Source organism: Zeus faber, assembly GCF_960531495.2.
Source record: "Zeus faber genome assembly, chromosome: 1".
Classification (NCBI taxonomy): domain Eukaryota; kingdom Metazoa; phylum Chordata; class Actinopteri; order Zeiformes; family Zeidae; genus Zeus; species Zeus faber.
In genome coordinates, this window is record NC_137193.1 from 43,675,879 (window position 1) to 43,695,707 (window position 19,829).

Below are 19,829 nucleotides of genomic sequence, written 5' to 3' on the forward strand. Positions count from 1 at the left end.
AATACACGCTGCCGTAGAAAGAAAAATGCATTTCAACAGGAGAATAAGTAGTCTATAAATAGCCAGCATTTACAAACTCAAGACAATATCTCAGACGCTCTAGAGGTATGTATTTTTTAAGAAATAAATATTTTCTTTCGTGCTTTACTATTGCAGGTTTAAAAATAATACCGACCCCCAGAATCCATCTTTGCCAAACTAAACTAGTAGGGCTGGGTTAAAAACAACAACCCAAAAAACACTCAGATGATTCAATTACATAGTTTCAATTTGATTATCACTACTTTGTTTGGAAGTTGCAACCATTTTCCACTTGAATTAAATACCAGTCACGACTGAATTAAAACAAAGCAATTCTCACTCTGCATAAAATACATCGATATAGAATCATATCGTAAATCATCGCATCAACATTGAATTGAATGAAAATGGAATCGCATCATGACCCTTTGTATCGAAATCAAATTAAATCCTGAGATCCTGCACAATATCCACACCTAAAATCTTGTACAACTGAGAGTTCACAATAAAAAAAGATAGAGCAAAATCCTTTGAATATGACACATATTTCGTCAATAAACTGATTGCCTCGATGGGGGACTAAAAATACCTAACAGACCAGGAGACTGCACTGACCCTGAGCTGCTGTTGTGACGGAGGCTGCGGCCGAGGCAGGGGGGGGTGCTGGAGATGATGGGCTGAGTGGTGGATCCTCGCAGAGGGAGGGTCATGCCTGGGGCACGAGGCAAACCTGTGGGGCCATCGACAGCCCGGGGTGAGGCTGGGCCGGGCCGGTCCCACGCGCTGTACTGCTCTCCAGGCACTGCAGTCGGAAGGGCAGAGACAGAAGCAGACAAATCAGAGGGCAACGAGGGTGCAGAGCAGGCGCAACGGGGGGACGACAGGGAGAACCAAGAGCATGACCAATCAAATGGCGAGGTGGACGAGTCGGAGGAAATGGTGCGCGGCTGCCTGTCGGATCGCTGTCCTAGCTCACTGCAGTATTTCCTCAGCCAAGAGCGAGGGAGGGACCTCAAGAAGCGGCTGGTGACCAGGTCCCGGTGCAGCAGTACCCGCACCCTCAAGCGCCCTGACAGGCCCCAGGATGAAGAGGTTGCGCAGGGGGATGGCGGTTTGGCCGCCCTTTGACAACCCCTGGAGGCTCTTGCTGCTTGGCTACCACCCTTATTGATGGCTAACTCCATCCGTACGACTGGTTGAAAGACTGCAACCGCAGTAGTGGGGAAAACAAGAGGAGTAGCGATATATCTAATAGCAATGGTCGCCCGCGTAAGGATGGCAGGTAACAGCGGTTGGCACATCAAGGTAAACCTAACAGGGACAGAGGATCACAGGCAGCTGGCTTTATAAGTCTCTCTCTCTCTTTCCTGATTGGTCAGTGCAGGAGGTGAGAAAGAAGCAGGTGTGTGCAGTAGGACTCCAGGTGTTCAGGAGAGAATAACAACCTCCATAGTAGGAGATTAGTTTAAGCTGTTCCCTCTAAAGTCTCCTGTGGCTCAGATCAAATGCGATCCTAAAAAGATCTGAGCAATGTTTCAAGTTATACTGATTCACATTTGCCGACATGCACCATATTATAGCGGATGATCGTCTACATTATTATACAACACCATCTCTTAACAACACTAGCGCAGTGGTTCTCAATGTGGGGTCTGGGGAACCTCCAGGGGTCCTTCAAGGGGTTCCGGCAAAATCAATAGTAGTTCAATAATAAAGAGACATGTGGGGTTAGGGTTGGGTCAGGGTTGTTCCTTGAACATATGATCAGGCCCTTACTGAGGCTAGTCGTCTCTATAACTAGAAGTCCGCTGAGAGCCAATCTTTTCCTGCACACACACAAAAAAACACATCCCACCCCACAACACACATGCACCCGTGCTCATGCATCAGCGCCCTCACTGACATCCACAAAACCTGCTATAGTGTTCAGAGACACAGAGCATCTTGCTAATCCTCTGTAAACCCCTTAGAGAGGCAACCAGAACTCTTTAATTTGACACACTGGGATTGGCAGTCACTGCACAAGCCAGCCGTACACTTCCCTTCTGCCTGTTGTGCAGGCAGCGTCTACAGAAGGGTTTCCTTTTTTTTTTTTTTTTTAACCATACTGTGCTGTAGCTCTATGGCAACACCATCACCACAGCTTGAGAAAATGTCCTAAATTCCCATTTCAAACACAATGAAGTCGCTTTTAAAATATTGTGAGTTAAGATGAATGTAGTAATTTTTGTAGTGTTCTTTGGTTACTTTCTTTGAAAGCAGTTCATGAGATTAATGCTTCCAATGTTGGGATTGAGACACAAAGTTGTGAATCTGAAGCTAAAAGTGCTGGAAAATATCGACAAGGGGAACACTGCTATGTTCAGGGACATTCTTGTGTGTGTGTGTGTGTGTGTGTGTGTGTGTGTGTGTGTGTGTGTGTGTGTGTGTGTGTTCTGCCTACCAAAGTTAGAAGATGAGGATACCCGCTGTATAGATTCTCGCTGTGTGAAGGAGGAAAAACATGTAAGGACATTTGTTTAAGCCTGTAGCAACAAAATAACAAATAGAGAAATTGGGCTGTTTCTGTTGTTGTTTCTAAATCAAGGGCTTGATCTACTATGCAAGACATGTAGGCACCCATTTCTCTTCAAGTTTTTGGTCTCTGTTATGGTCACAGACACTAGAGTTACTTTACTTAAATGGAAGCATTACCTTGCTCTTGCTGCTGTTGCACTCACCCAGCAGAGTCCTGCAGCTCTTGTGCACGTTCACCGCGCAGTCTGAAAGACAGCAAGGCAGAACAGATCAGAATAGAGTAAGATCAGTCAGCTCCCGCACCGGAACAATCACAAGCTTTCTCTGCTGCTTTCAACGGTTTTGTTCCTCTAAAAGCAGATTAATATGAATATGATTTGTGTGAATCGACCAATAGTGTGAACATTTATATTTTGTGGAGATAAGCATCAGTGATGTTTTGGGTAAACAGAGTGGGCTACTGGGCTTGATGTTCCACTCATGGCTCCCCACTGGAAGACATCAAAATAATAAGGCTTCTGGACATGGCCTACAACAGTAAATACTGAATAACAGCTTTTAGTTCTGGGCCCTCGACTGGACAAACAAAATTGTCAGGATAGAAAGTGTGAACTCAACCAGTAAAAAAAGTAAATCAAATAATCCATAAAGAATAGAAACAGAATAAATAAAAAGAGTCAACAAAAAACACCCAGCCATCCACACACTAGGGAAAGTAGCTAATCCATGAAGAAGGAGATCAGGGGAGGTCTGAGGGGAGACAACCTAGAAAACAAGCAGCTATTAGTGAAAACAGCCTCCATCTTCCTGCACCGAGAGGGTCAATCAATACTGTGGGATCGCTTGGCTCACTGTTTTTTAATCACTTATCTAAACGGTTCACCTGTCTGTGTCTCTGTGCATGCATGTGTTGGTAACTCCTCATAGATAAAACAAATCACATGGCTGTGGGCATTGGGCAGCAAGGTAATTATGTGACACTCCAGGTTGTAGGGTTTTCTCACAAAGGCGGAGCTACACAAAACAACACGGTGTAAACACACTCGGTACTAGCAGCTTCCACATGCTCTGTGCTGCCGACTGAAAACAGCTTCTTATTGCCCAATATTTGGCCCTCTGCTCACCTCTCTGCCCCTTCCTATTCCACACGCTTCAAGTGAAAACAGAAGAAAGGAGATTACCACAATCAAATTTTCTTGTTTGCTTATGGCATGACGCAGAAATATATGTGAATAAGAAAAGGTGACAAGAGAACAGAAGTAGTCCCAAATCACAAAAAATACAGAAAACCAAAGACTCAAAACAATACGCAGGGCTTCCCTTCAGGCTACAAAGTTCATTGAATCCCCACCTTTTGGAACACAAGTCCTTTACGTCAGAGAGTCTTCAAATTTCACCCATGAGTAGCTCAGTGACACGCACTTCTTAGCACGACCTTGTTGGAGTTTTTTGGCCGATAGATGAGGAGGCAGGCGCTAAACCAGCCAGCAAACCAGTGAGTCCATCAGCAGTCAAGCAGCCAAATCCAAGCAAAGTAATTTTCCACACCACAGCTGTGTGAATTTCCACGCTCTTTGCCAATCCGGTATATCAGAGACACAAGAATAAGCCTAACGGCCCCTTAGTGTCTAATTAAGTCTGTCAGGCCTGTACGTCTTCTACCTGTCATCATCAAAGCCTCAGCGCACTGACTAGTCATGGCTGGCAAAGAAGCGCTGAGACTATATATATATATAAAAGATAAGAACCAATGAAAATTCAAAATATAAAAAGAAAATGCCACGGCAGTATTTAAACAAAGTCACTAAATGTCCTAACCAAATGTATAAGCAAGAGCAACACAATAGTAAGCATGAATTGTGTTAATAAGCAACTTTCTGGAGAGTTTTTTTGCTTGATTGCAGAAACTCAAGCTACACCCTGTTCATTGTCCACTGATAGCAGCACTTGCCATCATTGACTCACCGTGGTCACATCTTTTTTTTTTTTTAAATGGCATTAGCAAACATCATGCACTGGAGCACAAGATGAGTATGAACTAATCAGCTAAAGTAGCTACAATATGAGATCTCAGATCAAATTTCACTAAAAGGCCATTAGGAATAAGATGCCAAACTGGATCTCTAGAGCAGCAACGATACCGTGAGCTCAGTGTTAACTTAACAAGTAGACCCACGGTCATCATCACCACCACCCCCAACACCTGCCAACTGGCAAATAACCCAACGCACAGGAAGCCGGCCTGTGGTTTACCGTCAACAATGACTGACTCGTGGAATTGAAGACGGAAACAAAGCTCATCTCTGCCCTGTGACAAGGCGACGGTAGGCTTGACAAGGCTTGTGTGCTTCATTTGCATGAAGTGGGAGAAGACAGGGAAATTAATATGGAAATGAACTTAATCATCTCTATAAGCTAATTATAAATGTTTGAAATAAAAGTATTGTCTGGAGGGTTGTACGGTGAACAAACAAAGTGCTTCTATTTAAATACAACCAACACCAATAAAACTAAATAATCAGATATTCAAACATCCACATTGTTTCTGAATAGCCCTCACCATTAAAGTGATAATCTCAAAGTTAAAATCACCTATCACTGCCACTCCTTCCCTGAGGAAAGAATGTGTGGGCCTGTGTTATCTTACAAGGAGAGGCAACCACCGACTCAGTACAATCTTACAAGGGAAAATTCAGATAGGAAAGGGCTGATTCTTCCAGCCAAGGCACTCTCAGGTTACCTCACCCAGCAATCCCTGTCTAGTCGGTCATATTTTGGTATTGAGTTTTAGGTTTAACAGATAAAAAGAGTGAACTTTAAGCAACAGCACGGCAGTTTTTACTGTTTGTAATATTAGCCTAACCCTGCGCTTCAACATAAGCCTAACTTAGGTCAGAATCAAAAATATTGTCCAAATAGTAGGCCCGGTATAGACCAAACACAGAAGCAATGACTGCATGCTGTGTATTTATATATGTTTTTACGCAACCAAAGTCAGGTGGCAGTCTGCAGCTCAAGCATCTCAGAAAATGTTCAGTCATTTGAAAGGAACAGTGTGTTAAATACTCTAGTGGTGTTTACACGGTGGGTCAGCAAACTTAACTTGCAGCATATTTCTCAGTTTACCTTCCCTTTTACTAGGCACTGAAATGCAAGTATTACATGTGCAGAGTTAAATGATTAGTCACCAAACAAAATGATAATTCACATTAATAATGATTAATAAGGATAGTGATAGCGTTCTATGTTTATCCTGACTTGTTGCTCACTTTCACCAAAGTAAATCTAAGTGCTAACAAACAGAAATTGTTTTCTGATTCGACTCTGGGGTGAGCCTCATACGCTTGCAGCGAATGTAAACCACTAACTTTATTGAAATTTGATGTTGTCCCCTCGCTATGTTGACAGCTACATGCGCAACACTAGAATTTTACGCAGTTCAGCTTTAGTCAAAGTCTTACTCTCAGTGAAAAAAACCCCAAGATGGGTCAAGAAGAATGACAACTTAAAGCCATACTTGCAGAGTTTTCCCCGCATGATTTCTAAGGTTTGGACACCATTAAAAATATATATTTAAACAAAGCGGCAGAACAGGCCCCATGGTGCAGCCTGTGTGACCTCATCAAGGTGACTCGACCAGTGAGGCAGACAGGTATTTAGAAAGTCAGGGCGTAATAACAAGGTTTTAGAATTTACTGCAATTCAATAAGTAAATATAACTATGTCAATAAACACAATGTGAATTGGGTTTTCATCATTTGGGCTCGGGAAAACCAACTCACCACCTAATTCTTTCCCAATCATCAATGTCAACAAATGTTTTGGGTTTTTTTTGTTTTTTTTTAAGTACTTTAGACATTATGAATTTTATTTTATGCCACTGCGGTATAAAATAACCAAACAAAGACAACTAAATCCTGCAGTTAATCGCAATTATTTGTATGAGAATTAATTGTCAATTGAAATGTCATGATCGTGACATTCCTAAAAGCCACTGGTGTTGCTGTGTCGGAAGGCTTTCACTTACAGGACTACTCATTTAGCAGAAGTTTAAAACGACCTGTTGTTTGGTTTTTACCGCTGTTCCGTGCTTATTCCAAACTAGACGCCTTAATAAATGCCTGTAAACGACACAAACACACTTTCTAAAATACCACTACCAAGAAACCGAGTTGAAAAATAAACTTCAATCTTGTTACACAACCTCTACGTTTCTCTGATTTATTTGTACGGATGATATTAATGTAGCAGTGAAACGTTAGTAATTACTCAATATGTAAAGTGGGGGGGGGGGGGGGCTAGGCAGCTAGCGGCTAGCGGTCACCTGTTGAGGTATAAACACAGTGGATCAGGTAAAGCGCTACGAATAACGCACAAACTAGTGAACAACACTTGAAAGGGGTTGTGGTGGATTAGAGTAACAAAATTAAAACGAACAATCGCCAGTATCTCTAATATAATCTGACGAGTGCCCCTGTTTAAAGAGCAGCAGGGTGATGGTGAACTAGCACTCTGGCTAATGATTACCCTCTTCCTTGGGATTCGGTTCTTGACGAGTCACTCGGTTAAAGACCCGTTCGGTCGCCCGCGAGCGAGGGAGGTTTTCCCTGCACGACGACCATGTCAGAAGAGCCGGTTCAACTCCTTGAGTTATGAACGGAGTTCTCACTTGAATCATGCAATTCAGCCCGGGTTATACATTTAGACACAAAATGCAAACTGGGGATCCCCGAAAAACGCCTCACTCTCTTAAAATGCATGTATTTTGGCAGATAGTTGCAGGGTGTGAATCGCTAAACCAATTCACTGATGTCAACATGATGGAGTTTGATCGAACGTGAAAGTGTAGTCAGTCACATTCGATATGCATGACGCCAGATGCCTCGACCATTTGCCTTAACACTTCAAACGAGTTCTCGGACACGGCATTCGGTTTGTGCGTCGACGACGCCATCCCTGGCCGTTGTGACTCCAGACTCCCGAGTCATTTAAAGGATTCGTTCGCCGCAGACGAGTCGTTCGCTAATTATGCACCGTAAATTCTGGCTAGCAAGCTAACTGGCGAGCGAACGCTAACTTCCACAACTTTCCACTTGATGGGAGAGCCGTGCCCGTAAAGTCGCCCGTTACATCTTGTCTGTGTACCTCCTACGAAGGACGGTACAACTACCCGGGCCAAGAAAAAACGAAAACTTAAAAAAAAAAATAAAAAAAAAATTCCAGGATGCTGTCTGCTAGCTGGCTAGCTAGCTACCCCAGGATGCCAAACAACGGGACTTACCATCCACCTGATCCCGCTGGAGAGTCCAGCAGCAGCCGCTTACCGTCCGAGTGAAACTAGCTCTTCCACCAGCTGCAGTCCTCGGTCGGCGAGTCCCCTTCGGTCAGTGCGACCATCGAGAATCGAGAGTTTTGTAATTATGGTTCCACACTCTTGTTTTTGTCCTGTTCTGCGGTGGGAAACAGGCTCCGTCTCTCTCACACGGAGCATTCCACAGGCTGCAGCTTCCCCCGGGGCGCGAGTTAAAGACACACTCACTGCTTTCTCACCGTGCGGACGGGGCAAGTATCCTCATGTTGTTTACCGTTTTCTTTATTATTGTTTATTGGGTTATTTTGTGTCAATATAGCCTTTTTTTTTTTTTTTAAATCTATTTTTAACGTTTTTATTTTTTTGTGTATATAGCCGTAGAGCCAACATTTTTTTCCATCTTCTACTTTTTATTACTGTTATTATTGCCTATTTGTCCTGATGTGTGTCGCAATTTTCGCCTCTATCTATTTAGAGAGAGAGAGAGGGAGAGAGAGCATGAATTCTCTTGTGCTGGTAAATGTAAGACTGCAAAGGTCTTAAGACCTTTGCCAGAACAACTTTGTTTAATAAGCACAATAATCACAGCAGCCATGCATCATATTCCCTCTGTCACGATGCAGAATTTAGGGTTGTTATGCTTTTGACTCACACGGAGCAGAATGAGCTGGTTACTGGGACCCCAAACACCTTAAGAGGGAAAAATGAAATGCAAAAACATAATCCCTGCACTGCCTCTAAATTATCTGATCCATTTCTAATTTTCCATTTCAAAGAAATGAGTCAAAGTTGATGTTGTTGATGTTGTTGTTGTTTTTTCAATGCTCATCCCCTGTTGGAAACACTGTCTATTCAGGTGATACGTAACCTGGAACCAGAGGAGCAGACTGTGTCCATTGGCAGAGCAGTCTCTCCGATGAGGACTGTGGAATATGTTCACTGTGCTTACAAATATTTGACAGCTCCCGATGCAATTGGTGTTAAAAAAATTAAATCACAGAAGCCCTTCTCATATAGTTCTACATTTGTTGTATGTGACGGGTCATTAACAACATATGTAATACAAATACAAATCTGACATTCTGTAATTTAGAATATATTAACCACTTATTTATACACCACCAATTTAGAAGATTATAACACACTGTGAGTGGCGCAAGTAAAAACAGGAGCTAGGGTGGAGTTGAAATATTCGCTACAAACATGTTGAGAAGCAATGTTGGAATATATGAAAAACACACCGGAAAATTTTTTTTTTCTTATGTTTTGCCTTTTTTTTTTTTTAAATAGTAGTCTTTTCGGAGGGGAGTAGAAGAAAGGACTGAAGTCTAACTGGTTTTGAGCTATTGTGACGAGGAAGTAAAATCCTTGACTGACAAAGAATCTGTCAGGTGTGTGTGTGTGTGTGTGTGTGTGTGTGTGTGTGTGTGTGTGTGTGTGTGTGTGTGTGCGTGTGCGTGCGTGCGCGTGTGTGTGCACTGGGGCGTGCAGCTGGTGGTGTAACTCACTCGTGCACTGCAGGCCGTGTTTCCTCTGCAGCGGTTTGCTGCACAGTGAGCAGGAGGCGAAGCTAGAGAAGGATCCAGGCACCAGCTTGTGTCCTGTGCTGCTGCATGATGCTTTGTCTTTGGCCTCCTTCTCTTTCTCCTTTCCTTTCTCTTTCTGCAGCTCCTTCTCTCGGTTCTTAAACTGGAAAGAGGAAAATTGTTGGTAAACATTGGTAAACAAAATAGTTTTTTGTCTTTTTTTTTTTTTTTTTGCTTTCCTTGCACCTGTTGTTATGCAAATCCTTTGCTTGACTTTTGGTTGTATCAGCAACAGGAAGCGGCAGAATTGTATTGCATTTCTAACACAGTTGCGCTACTTTAGGTTTAAAAAAATATTCAGGGGGTGGATCTATCAATCTACTAATATAGGATTGCCTATGGTTTCACCTGAACTGATCTGCAGAAAAGGCACTTTATGAAGTATTACAGACTCCCTGTCAGGGAACTGGATATCACAGTTACTTTGACTTTCAATACGTTCAGTGCATTTGACAGCAAGTACTTATATACTTTTGCTTAAGTAGAAATATCAATGTCACCTTGTCTTTATTGAAGGAGCCAGTCACCCTGTTCCTCAGAGAGCTGAGAGTCCGCTTCACTTTGGTGCCTTTCTCCACTTTGTCCGCATGTTCCTCCACTTCCTCATTCCTGACAGTAGAAGCAAAGCATCAATTACCGTCGTCCACGGTGTGTGGTCAAATACAGATAATAGCATGATCCTCACGGAGCATTCGCTTGGGGTCAGTGAGGACATATTGGGAAAGCCCTGTCATGGGGCTCATCATTGGCTTGTCATATGGCGACCGTAATATTCCCATTTTTCAAACCGCCCAGTGACCACTTCTTCATAATGTGATACGGAGATGTCATGCATGAAACCACCGAAAAAGGCGACATATGATGGGGAGGATCATTTCTCTGAATATTTAGAATAGAAAATAACTTCGTCCCCAGAAGTGGAAATTTGCCGGTTTAGTTCAAACTTAATAAAAATAAAATAAATCACAACACAATAAAACACTCAATAAAAACACAATAAAATAAGACACAATTAACCACAGTGCAATAAATGATAACAGAGTTAACACAAAAACAACTACATTGAAAAGATGGACTGGAGTTATGAGTTCTGTGGTGTTATGGCAATTATAGTTCCATTGTTATAGTATTAATTACAAACTGTATTGTTGAGCAAACTAAACCTACAGTACAAAACAGCCAGAATCCTCCACTTTCATTATTCTTGTTGTAGCTATTTTTTTTATTTTAACTTGTTGAACAGATATCGCTGGTTGACCATGGGGAATTCCTATTTTCACAACTAATACAGGTGAACAGGAAGCAGCTGCAAATTATATGAAATCTTGATTTTGTGTCAAGTGCCATGATGTGTGTAGATTCATGGAACTCCTGAGGTGCGAGGGCTTAACAAAGTCTTATCTTATTGAAGCTTTGATAAAGGCGTTACTTACTCAATAGAGAGAAACTCGTACCATGTGACACTTCCTGATTCTTTCACCTCTGATCTGCTGCCCCTCTTCTTTGCTCTGTGAAAGACAACCAGATGATTTCATTGTAGAGAGACCATTATCCTTGCTGTCCCCAAACCTGGGATTGGTGACTTCAAGGTCCTTAAAGGTCAGTGTGCTCCTCATCCAGCTTAAGTGTCAGTGCAAAACAATCTGTGATAGTGCCAAATATCAGAGTGTAATATCAGAAGATCTAGTGTGAGATCCCCCGTTCATAAATGTGGTTCACGCTTTCATGCAACTTTCCACACACAAAGAGCAAAAGTGCTGTGAAAGGCACTCATTCTCTTGATAATGTGAGTGTATATTCACACATGCACCTATTCACACACACGCACACACATGCACACAGACACACACACACACACACACACACACACACACACATGCTCTAACAGACAGTGCCTCTGATTTGGCTGAAGTTGTGCACTACTTGGGGCAAGCAGACCTCCCTCTCATGTTTACTTACCCATGGTACAGTCTTAGCTCCTGAAGAACTTTCTGTACCATCATCCTAAGATAAACAAGACGCCGAGGCTGAGTGGGGGAGTAAAGGAGGAGAGTAGAGGAAAGGAGAGAGGAGATGGGAGGAAAGGTAGGCAATGCGGTATAGAGAGATGTGGTGAGAGAGTAGAGTTGAGGAATGGAGACGAAGTCAGAGGATAAGATATGAGAGAATGAGAAACGGATGGGAGATGAGGTGAGGAGGAAGGCAAGGGAAGGGCATGGGAGTGATGGGAAGAGAGGTGAGGAAAAAAAGAAAGCAGGGGACTCCAGGGCGCTGGGTGTCAAACTGATTTACAGAAGGACCCTCCCATGTCTGCTGCATAAACACACACATACAGCCCCACACACACAGACTAGCTAGGGGGCCATCTAAGGAGCTGAGCAGGGAGCTGGAGAAGGAGGTTGCAGACATACTGTATGACATGGAGCAGAGATGTCAGGAGGGAGTGGGGAAGCCTCTGTGTACGAGTCAGAATATAACAATGCAGTACCACAGAACAGAACATACAGCACCCAGATGAGCCCCGCCACTTCACACCACTCCACTGGGATCTGATGAGCGATTATTGCTTTTTCCTCACTCAACATGTCATGCTAAAAGATTCATTTTGGTATCCTACATTGTCTGAAGCTGTCAGCTGGTGTATACATGCAGTATTGGTGTAGATGAATAACATCTACCCTCTATTATTATTAAGATTCTTGGATGGTTGTGTGAGATACCAGTGTATGTGACTCACATGTGGCTCTGTCCTTCAGCGGTATGCAGGTTCTCCTCAGGGTCCAGCTCCTCTGCAAGTGAACACACACAGGAAGTGAGACTATAGGAATTTACCCCGCTGGATTAGTAAAGTGTTATGTTAACGTATCTTAATATCAGACAACAACAAACATCTGGCACACACACCTCCTGCTGCCCTGGCAGCCTGCTTGGAGGTCTCCACCACACGGGAGACGTGCGCGGCACGGGAGCGGTCTGTGGATAGGATTTCAGATCGGGAGTAGAGCTGATGGCCAGACACACTGGCCTCCTGAAGTCGTACAAGCAAAACAAAACAGACCAAACGCTTAAAACCCAAGGCACGACAGAGCGACGAGTTTCCTCAAGGATCTGCTGTACATGACCATAGGATGTTCCATACACCTGAATTATTCACTACAAATAATTTTCTTTTTGTTCAGGTATTTGCCTGGTACATTAATGTATCTATTGTTTATTTTGCGTGAGATGGACATCTTGATGAATTCCTATCATTGAGTGTTATTATAATCATTATATACGCAATAATACCAGATTAGAGTCCTTGTCTCTGGCACAGTGAGCCAGTCCACAACCGGGTCCGTCCAGTTCATCCCCGTGACCTGTTTCAGATTGTAACAGGGAGCTGAATGTGTTCTGGAAGATGCTGCGCTGCCTCTTCTCCTCCTCTTCTTCCCCCTCTTCTCTCTCCCCATCGCTGTCGATGGCTGCAGTGTCCAGACTCAGCCTGGTGGAACATCATGGAAAGTTAAGGTTTAAATTAATGAGGCACAGTGAAAACCAGTGGTCACTGTAACTGTGTGTGTGTGTGTGTGTGTGTGTGTGTGTGTGTGTGTGTGTGTGTGTGTGTGTGTGTGTGTGTGTGTGTGTGTGTGTGTGTGTGTGTGTGTGTGTGTGTGTGTGTGAAAATTCAATCTCAATCTCAATAGGAATACCTGACAAAATAAAGCATATCTAGCTGCGTATAGTAACTCTGGTTAACAGGTCGTATTTGTTTTTATTTTCTGATCTGTTTTATCTCAGCTGCTGAGACAACGGAATTTCCCCAATAAACCTCTATCTGATCGCACTAAAAATCTTTATCTCATCTCATTGTACTGTTTGATACAGTAAGTCATGTGCAGCAGCACAGGGTTTGTGTGTGAAACGAATAAGCCATCCTGTTATTTTTGATTTGGTGTCCAGTTTTCCATTTTTAATGTAGTTTTGAGTCATATTCTCAGTAACACTTATCTCCACTGTGTTCATTGGAAGGTGTGATAAAGCCCCCACCCACATCTCCAGACACCACATTCATGCAGCAGTGAGGAGGAAGTTCATGACCACTAAAATGTGAACTAAACCAATTATAGAGCACTGGCAGCCAGGGTTACACAATAATGAATACTGATAGAAATTAACTGGTTTCGGACTATAACTCAACAATGAATACAACTATATTGATACTTTTAAACATAGTTTCTATGTATCGTATTTCTGTTGATGTATTTCTGATAGTTAAACTCTAGCCACTGTCTTTGCATCTATAAAGAAACTCTGGCACTTACGTCCATTTATTATCCAACCATCCCTCCATCCATTCATGCATTTATCAATCCATTTGTCTACCCATCCATCCATCCATCCATCCATCTATCATCCTTCAATCATCCACATGTCCATCATCCATCTGTCCACCATCCACCCATTCATCCAACTAGCAGTAAGTCAAGCTGTTCATCCATCCATCCACAATCCACCCACCATCCATCCATCATCCACCCATTCACCCAACCATCCATCCATTCAGCACCAAGTCCAGCTGTTCATCCATCCACCTGTCAATCCACCCATCCATCCATCCATCCAATCTACCTTCTCCCCAGATCCATGGAGGACACAGGGATGTCCCAGCTGTGTCTTCTAGAAGTGGACATTGATCGGACCAGGATGGGGAAGCTGTCTGTCTCTAGATATGGGTCTGTATTCTCCACTGGCTGCTCAGTTCCATCCCCTACTCCCACCCTGACCCATGGGACCATTGGTGCAGTTGGGTTTGCTGGTTCCATAGATCCCAAAAGTCCATTTGAATTTGTCGTCAAACTCAGCTCTCCCATGGGGTCCTCACATTCACAGCTGGCCAGAGCAATGCCTGGCTGAAACAAGCTGGGAATAAGCTGGGAGACTATGAAGCTGCTTTGTTGTCCTTGTAGGCCTTGTGGTCCTTGGGGTCTTTGAGGTCCTCCCCCAGGTTGGGAGCAGTCCTGAGGGCAGTTTGTGGTGAGGAAAGACCTCACAGGTAAAGTGATAATCGGACTGTCCTTGTTGATAGGCACCCGGAGGCTCTCTGGTCCTGTGGGTCCTATGGCTCCTGTGGCTACAGTTGACTGTGAAGGCAACACCTCAAGGTCTTTGAAGAATTCAGAGTCTCTGAGGGAGGAGCCGATGCCCTGATGGTCTTCGAAGCTGCTGCCAGGCTCCACTCCTGGAAAGTCATAGTCACTGACTACTGAGCAAGTGTCCTGGGTGTCACACAGAGGACAGTAAGGAGGTAGGGAGGGTGGTGTGCAAGGATAAAATGGGTGGGGGGAGGGGGGGTGGGGGGGGCGACAAAAAATTGGGTGGAAAATGAGAGGTAAGTTAGAAAGTCTCACTTAATCAGTACTGTACTACACTATCTATACTAGTGTCACACATTGCAGTCAAACAAAAATGCAAAGTGTAGGATCAGAACACAAAAGGGAAAATACAAATATAACAAACTTAAATAAAATTAAGTAAAAAAAATTGATTATAGTGTTATAATCACTGTTTCTCAATCTGTTGCATACTGTATATATATGCAGATTGAATAAATAGCTATGAATACTTGGACAATTTCCCACCTTTTGTTAGAATGTGAATTGTTGATACAGAGGTTTACTGTTTTTTTTTTTTAATCTATATTGTATATTGTCGATTTTTTCTATTGTCCATTATATAATGCTTTTATATTATTATTATTATTATTATTATTATTATTATCTATTGTGATGTGTGCACTGCAATAAAGTATCTAAAAAAATGATGTCTGGGTGAGTGTCGGATTTCCCTACTATGGAGAATAAAGAGGCAGAAGTCAGGAAGTTTATACTTGATCGTCATCATTGGCGCTGAAGAAGACATCCTTGACGATGGAGGAAGGAGACAGCGAAGAGCAGGATCCAGTGCCAGCGTCACTGGGAGCACTGAGAGGTTTGCAGGGCTGGGCACATGGCTTACACTCTGATGCTGAAATGACATTAAAGCATAGGGGTTGATAAAATTGGTCATTATTTTACCATATCTTAAATGTATTAGGCAGTATACCAAGCCCTCCTCAGTAATTCAGTGCAGCTGATTCTGAAATCCCTACCACCCTGGTACGACGTTTTTGGTGACACTTGTGTGCGCTGAAGGAAATCTCAGTCCACACTCTGTGCCAGCAGCCTTGCACTGAAGGCTCCTCTACGTTTCCATTGCACAAACACATTCCTTGATTCACATGATGTCACAAACTGCGGTGGTCGCCCCTGGCAACACGGCAGTGATCCCTCGTACACTCTCCATGTCAGCAGTGGAGAGCTGAGGCTTATTCCAGAACCTGAGAAGCTGCTGAGGGAACAATGAGCTGCTGGGTTTGTCATGGTAAACATGAGGAATATGGAAAGTACATGTTTTGGCTTTTGTACACAAAAGTCAAATTGTAATTTTATAATTCAAAATGACTAGTGATGAACTGAACCTCTACCATGTTGACCTACAATGCCACTCAGCAAATTACAGCAAAAACAAAGTTCATGTAAAATATTTGTCAAACCAAATTTAAGATGTCGCAATGTTCTGATTATGTCATGTGCAAATGGAGAAAAATATCCCTAAAAAACATTTCCCTTTTCTAAGAAATGTCACCAAAAGTTTGCACTTTTAAGGCACCGGAGAATCTCATGTTAAGCGTTAGGGTTTAAGCCACAATGCCCATCAGAGGGGAGAGTGGCATGTTACATAACATATTTCAGGAGGGAAGTCTCCTGTGAACCCAAGACTGAGTCACGACTCAAGCTCTGACAGTCTGGAAGGATTGAAAACTTTCTGAATGTCGCTTAAGTCACTTTTCTCTTCCTTGATTCCATAAAGAGCAAACAGGTATTTCACAATTCAGTGAGTGATGAATCAGAAGTATCTCTCAAAGGCCTGGATGCTAATTTTGTGAAACAATGTAAGACAACGGTAGCCTACAGAATGTGTAGAAAAATGTATCTTACTTGTGACTAGTCTTAAAAGACTTGTTATTTTTTAGACTATCAAGATGCTCAAAAAGTCAATTTACAAGAAACAGTACAATTTAAGCCACAATTCCTACATTCTATACATGAAACCTCCATCAGTCTGGAAAGCGGGAAGCCCAAGGCCCTGACATACCAAACCGACCACCGGCCTTCAATGGACCGTCACTGAGCATCTGTCGCTGACCATCAGCCGTAGTTTTTGCGGTTTGTCCAACACCATTGGCACTAATCGGCCCTAAGGCGCCCTAGCCACCCCTTGGTGGCGGCTTTTCGGGGCCGATTGAGTATGTTCAATCGGCGACAGAGCTGGTAAGAGAGAGCTTTCTGATTCGCTTTTCAGCTTAAGCGAATCACTGCACAGGAAAACGGAAACAGAAGTAAGTAAAGCAAAATACTCTTTTAAAGAGAGCACACACAGAAAGTACATCAAATTTTTCAACTTCATCTCATCTGATTATTCCAGTACAATAATTCAATAGTTCCTTCTGTGAGACTGAAAATTAACTTGTTATATCAGGTAAGATTTTAATTTTAGTCATTAACCTGTTTAGCAGAAAATTATTCTATTGTTTTTGTCATTGTTGCTTGCTTGGGCCCAGGGGGGTTGGAGTTGAAGTTTCCGAGTTTGTTCGCATCCAAATCCCACTTGTGTGAGTGTAAACCCAGACACTCTGTTGCTGCGTGAAGCCGCCTCATAGTCGCATTGTGGCCATTTATGGTTGGCCTCTCATATCGACCAATATATCATAGAAGGACGAAACACAAGTGTTTGTGTGTTGGATGTGTGTGTGAGAGAGAGAGACAGAATGTGCTGGTGCACATATGTGTGTGTCTATACTTATTTATTCTGAGCTGCTGTGTATAGAACAGAATAGAACAGAATAACTCTCCAGTTTGCGATCCTCACTGTTCTTCATCACCTGTCATTTAGTAAACTCACACGTCGCCACAGAGCTGCTCAGAGACCTGAGTCATAAAGGGGAGAGACCTCAAACTGTTAGTGCAGTTAGTGCTGATTTAAGGGGATGTACTGGAAGATCCATTATGCATTTTATATATTGTCAAAAGTGCATTTGTTTCTCTGCGGTGTTTCTCTGTGTGCTTGTGCCTTGAACACGGATTCCAGATTTCAGTACTATTGAAAATGGAAAAATCTGATTAAAAGATGATTTAAAGAAGGAAAATACATTGTGAATAAAATTTAAAAACATATTGAATTGTCTCCTAGATTTCTTTTTTTTGTTGGTTTATTGCCATAATTCCGATTTACTGCCTAAATTCCTACTGCTTAAGAATTTCATCCTTTTTCCCATTATCCTGCCATATTTTAGGTTTATTATGAAGATATTGACACTACATCTAGTGTACAGTGTGTATGTATGTATGTATGAATCTATCTATCTGAAGAATGAATGAAGAAGCTTTAACTGTCACACAGCACACCACACTACAACACATGCACACACACACACACACATGCACATGCTTTGGGTGGTGGCCGGTGAAATGAGGCCTCTGCATTTAACCCATCCATGGCTTGTCCTTCCTCTGGGGGCGCAGCCAGGTGCAGTGGGCAGCATTCGTGGACGCGCCCGGGGACCTGGTGACGAGTGTCCATCGCTGGTCAGACAATGATGTGTGCATTGGTGGGGGTCTGGACTGACGTTAGGTGGAGGAAACCCCATGTGAGCACTATCTATCGCCATCTATCTCTCTTTGTGTTTACACCTCACAGTCCCACGTCATGTGAGTGAACACTAGCTGTTTGGAGTTCTGCAACAGGGACATTGCACCACACACACAAAGAGAAGGAAATGTAGATGTGTTTGCTGAAACTCTGCTAAAACTCCAAAACATTCACAGACACAGTTTAACCAGAAAGAGGAAAGGGCAGCACAACACACTTTTTAAGGGAAATAAAGCAAAAGAAAGTAAAAGAAGGTATTAACTGTCACATATTTGTGCACGTGGATTGTGTGTGATGCCTGTTTTTTATGAAATACATTTCCTCTTCACTACTCTGAGTTTCTGAGAAAAATAATCTGGATTACACTGTCATTCATAGACCTGTGTGTGTGTGTTTGTGTGTGTGTGTGTGCGTGCCCGTGCGTGCGTGCGTGCGCGCGTGTGTGCATCTGTGTGTGTGTGTGTGTGTGTGTATGTGTGTGTGGAAGGTTTAAGGACATCAAAACGACACTCACACAGATCTCGCCGCTCCTCTTTGATCAGATATTCCACAACACAGTGTTTCAAAGGCGCTAATTAAAAATGTTTGAAACAGAGGCTGTGAGAAGTCCACAGCGATATCGTTCACCAATTATTAGAGAATTATTAGAGGATCATGATTAAAAAAACTGTAATTTAGAAGCTGCTGCTGCTTGTTTGGTGCGTAAATCAATCCTCCTAAAGGGATGTTTCAACTAAATATTCAATTCATTCCAAAAAACATCACGAGTGGTATGAGGGAACTATGGAAACAACTGCAAACATACATTTTAATTTGCAATTTCCCTCCTGTGTTCTATCTATCTATCTATCTATCTATCTATCTATCTATCTATCTATCTATCCATCTATCTATCCATCTATCTATCCATCTATCTATCCATCTATCTATCTATCTATCTATCTATCTATCTATGTATCTATCTGTCTATCTATCTATCTATCTATCTATCTGTCTATCTATCTATCTATCTATCTATGACTCTGAAACTGAAACGGCCTCTTACAGCGCGCATGGTACGAAAGCTCAACTGTATGAATTTACAGTCACTCTGAAACCCCTGGCCTGGTAAACACACACACACACACACACACACACACACACACACACACACACACACACACACACACACACACACACACACACACACAATAGATGGAGAAACAAATCTATTCCACTACATATTTCCCCTGTCGATCTACTGTAGAAAGACACAAGTTTAAGCCGAGTTCCAAAAAGCTCCAAAACCAAAACACAGGGCATCCCATAATGCATCACTAGTTGCCATGTTACAACTAGTTGCCTAGTTGGTGGTGGTCGTCCTACCTCTCTTGAAGGACCATCTCTTCATCCAGAGTTTGGAGAAGGATGGCCAGGAGTGGTTGAGGGGAGAGTCGGCCATGGGTGCGCTGCAGTGAGGGGGCCAGTCTCACACTGACAACCAGGCAGCCAGCAAGGGGAAGAAGGGAGGAGGGAGGAGGGGAGGGAGGAGAGGGGAGGTAATGGGCGTAGGAGAGGAAAATCTTTTGAGAAAGAGTGAGTGTGTGTCTTTGAGAGAGAGAGTGAGAGAGAGAGGGAGAGCGTGAGAGTGAGACAGAGATAGAGAGAGAGAGGGAGAGGGAGAG

At 42.9% G+C, this 19,829-nt stretch overlaps 1 protein-coding gene across 1 annotated transcript in view; it reads right to left on the reverse strand.

The window, feature by feature from the left end:
• arhgef18b (rho/rac guanine nucleotide exchange factor (GEF) 18b) overlaps positions 1 to 19,606 on the reverse strand; it is a gene marked incomplete at its 5' end in the record, with an annotated part of 42,805 nt that extends 23,199 nt beyond the window's left edge. The window contains 14 exons of the mRNA XM_079996562.1: positions 637 to 823; positions 998 to 1,090; positions 1,201 to 1,225; positions 2,716 to 2,783; positions 9,358 to 9,538; positions 9,936 to 10,044; positions 10,869 to 10,943; positions 11,395 to 11,439; positions 12,173 to 12,224; positions 12,340 to 12,463; positions 12,724 to 12,919; positions 14,047 to 14,693; positions 15,305 to 15,441; positions 19,531 to 19,606. Coding sequence (XP_079852688.1) covers positions 637 to 823; positions 998 to 1,090; positions 1,201 to 1,225; positions 2,716 to 2,783; positions 9,358 to 9,538; positions 9,936 to 10,044; positions 10,869 to 10,943; positions 11,395 to 11,439; positions 12,173 to 12,224; positions 12,340 to 12,463; positions 12,724 to 12,919; positions 14,047 to 14,693; positions 15,305 to 15,441; positions 19,531 to 19,606 — 2,015 coding nt within the window. The remainder of the gene's footprint in view (positions 1 to 636; positions 824 to 997; positions 1,091 to 1,200; positions 1,226 to 2,715; positions 2,784 to 9,357; positions 9,539 to 9,935; positions 10,045 to 10,868; positions 10,944 to 11,394; positions 11,440 to 12,172; positions 12,225 to 12,339; positions 12,464 to 12,723; positions 12,920 to 14,046; positions 14,694 to 15,304; positions 15,442 to 19,530) is intronic.
• Between the last annotated feature and the right edge of the window lie 223 nt (positions 19,607 to 19,829).